Source organism: Sinocyclocheilus grahami, unplaced genomic scaffold, assembly GCF_001515645.1.
Source record: "Sinocyclocheilus grahami isolate Dianchi unplaced genomic scaffold, SAMN03320097.WGS_v1.1 scaffold50463.1, whole genome shotgun sequence".
Lineage (NCBI taxonomy): Eukaryota > Metazoa > Chordata > Actinopteri > Cypriniformes > Cyprinidae > Sinocyclocheilus > Sinocyclocheilus grahami.
The window spans coordinates 1-963 of record NW_015525925.1 but is presented as its reverse complement, the minus strand read 5'-3'; the positions used below and the strand labels follow the sequence as shown (position 1 = coordinate 963).

The following is a 963-nucleotide window of genomic DNA, read 5'->3' as shown; positions in this document are numbered from 1 at the left end:
GTAACCATACTTGGCCACATGTCACGTCACTTTCACTTTCATACTTTCTTTCATATCCTGTAGTGATAAAATGTTTCCTGCATTTGGATTTGGCGCCCAGATTCCACCTTCATGGCAGGTAAATGAAATTACATCTGCTGTTGTTGCTGTGACAAACTCCCAGAAGCTTCAGTTTACTAAAGGTTGTTTTTTCCAGGTGTCTCATGAGTTTCCTCTCAACTTCAATCCCAAAAATCCATTCTGTGCTGGTATGTCACAATATCAGTCTTCAACCCCCTGCACTTGACAGGAAATGATGTGTATAAACAGGAAGTTGTATTTCTCTTCTTATAGGTGTGGAGGGTGTGGTGGAGGCCTACAGGATGTGCCTTCCTCAGGTCAAACTTTACGGGCCTACGAACTTCGCTCCCATTATTAACCACATGGCTCATTTCGCACAGCAGGCTTTACAGCAGAACACCGCGTCGGTGAGATTCAACCCAAACCCAAATATTTAATGCACTGACGCTTTATGTCTTTCTGACTCCGCCCCTGTCTGTTTCAGCAATACTTTGTCCTGCTGATCATCACGGACGGAGTGATCACGGACATGGACCAGACACGTGGAGCCATAGTTGCCGCCTCCCGCTTGCCCATGTCAATCATCATTGTGGGCGTAGGCAAAGCCGACTTCACAGATATGGAGATTCTGGACGGAGATGACGGGCGACTGAGGTCTATCACTGGAGAACCGGCCGTACGTGACATTGTGCAGTTTGTGCCCTTCAGAAAGTTCCAGAACGTGAGTGAAAAACCAGTCTGAGGAGTTTAGTACACAGCTAATTTGGGCTTGCTCTTGCTTTGGCTTTTTCCTTTTTGGGCCCTATCTCTTGCAGCTCTAGGTGTTTTCTAAGATCTTATTTTGGATTCTATTATTTTGCTTTGCTGCATACTGTAGTATTTTTACAGCCATTTTGAAGAAAA

The 963-nt window shown here is 45.2% G+C and overlaps 1 protein-coding gene across 1 annotated transcript; it reads left to right on the top strand.

Moving 5' to 3' along the window:
- Nucleotides 1–6: 6 nt before the first annotated feature.
- Nucleotides 7–808, top strand: LOC107580901 (copine-3-like). The gene is made up of 4 exons (XM_016266514.1): nt 7–118; nt 197–248; nt 334–467; nt 545–808. Exons 1-4 carry the CDS (start codon nt 71–73, stop codon nt 800–802), a joined length of 492 nt encoding a protein of 163 aa, XP_016122000.1. The 5' UTR covers nt 7–70; the 3' UTR covers nt 803–808.
- Nucleotides 809–963: the final 155 nt, after the last annotated feature.

Excerpts from the sequence above, each read along its gene's own strand:
- LOC107580901 (XM_016266514.1), top strand. The coding sequence starts at position 71 with ATGTTTCCTGCATTTGGATTTGGCGCCCAGATTCCACCTTCATGGCAG. Across the intron at positions 249-333 it reads CAAAAATCCATTCTGTGCTG|GTGTGGAGGGTGTGGTGGAG; the intron begins GTATGTCACAAT and ends CTCTTCTTATAG. Across the intron at positions 468-544 it reads TACAGCAGAACACCGCGTCG|CAATACTTTGTCCTGCTGAT; the intron begins GTGAGATTCAAC and ends TGTCTGTTTCAG.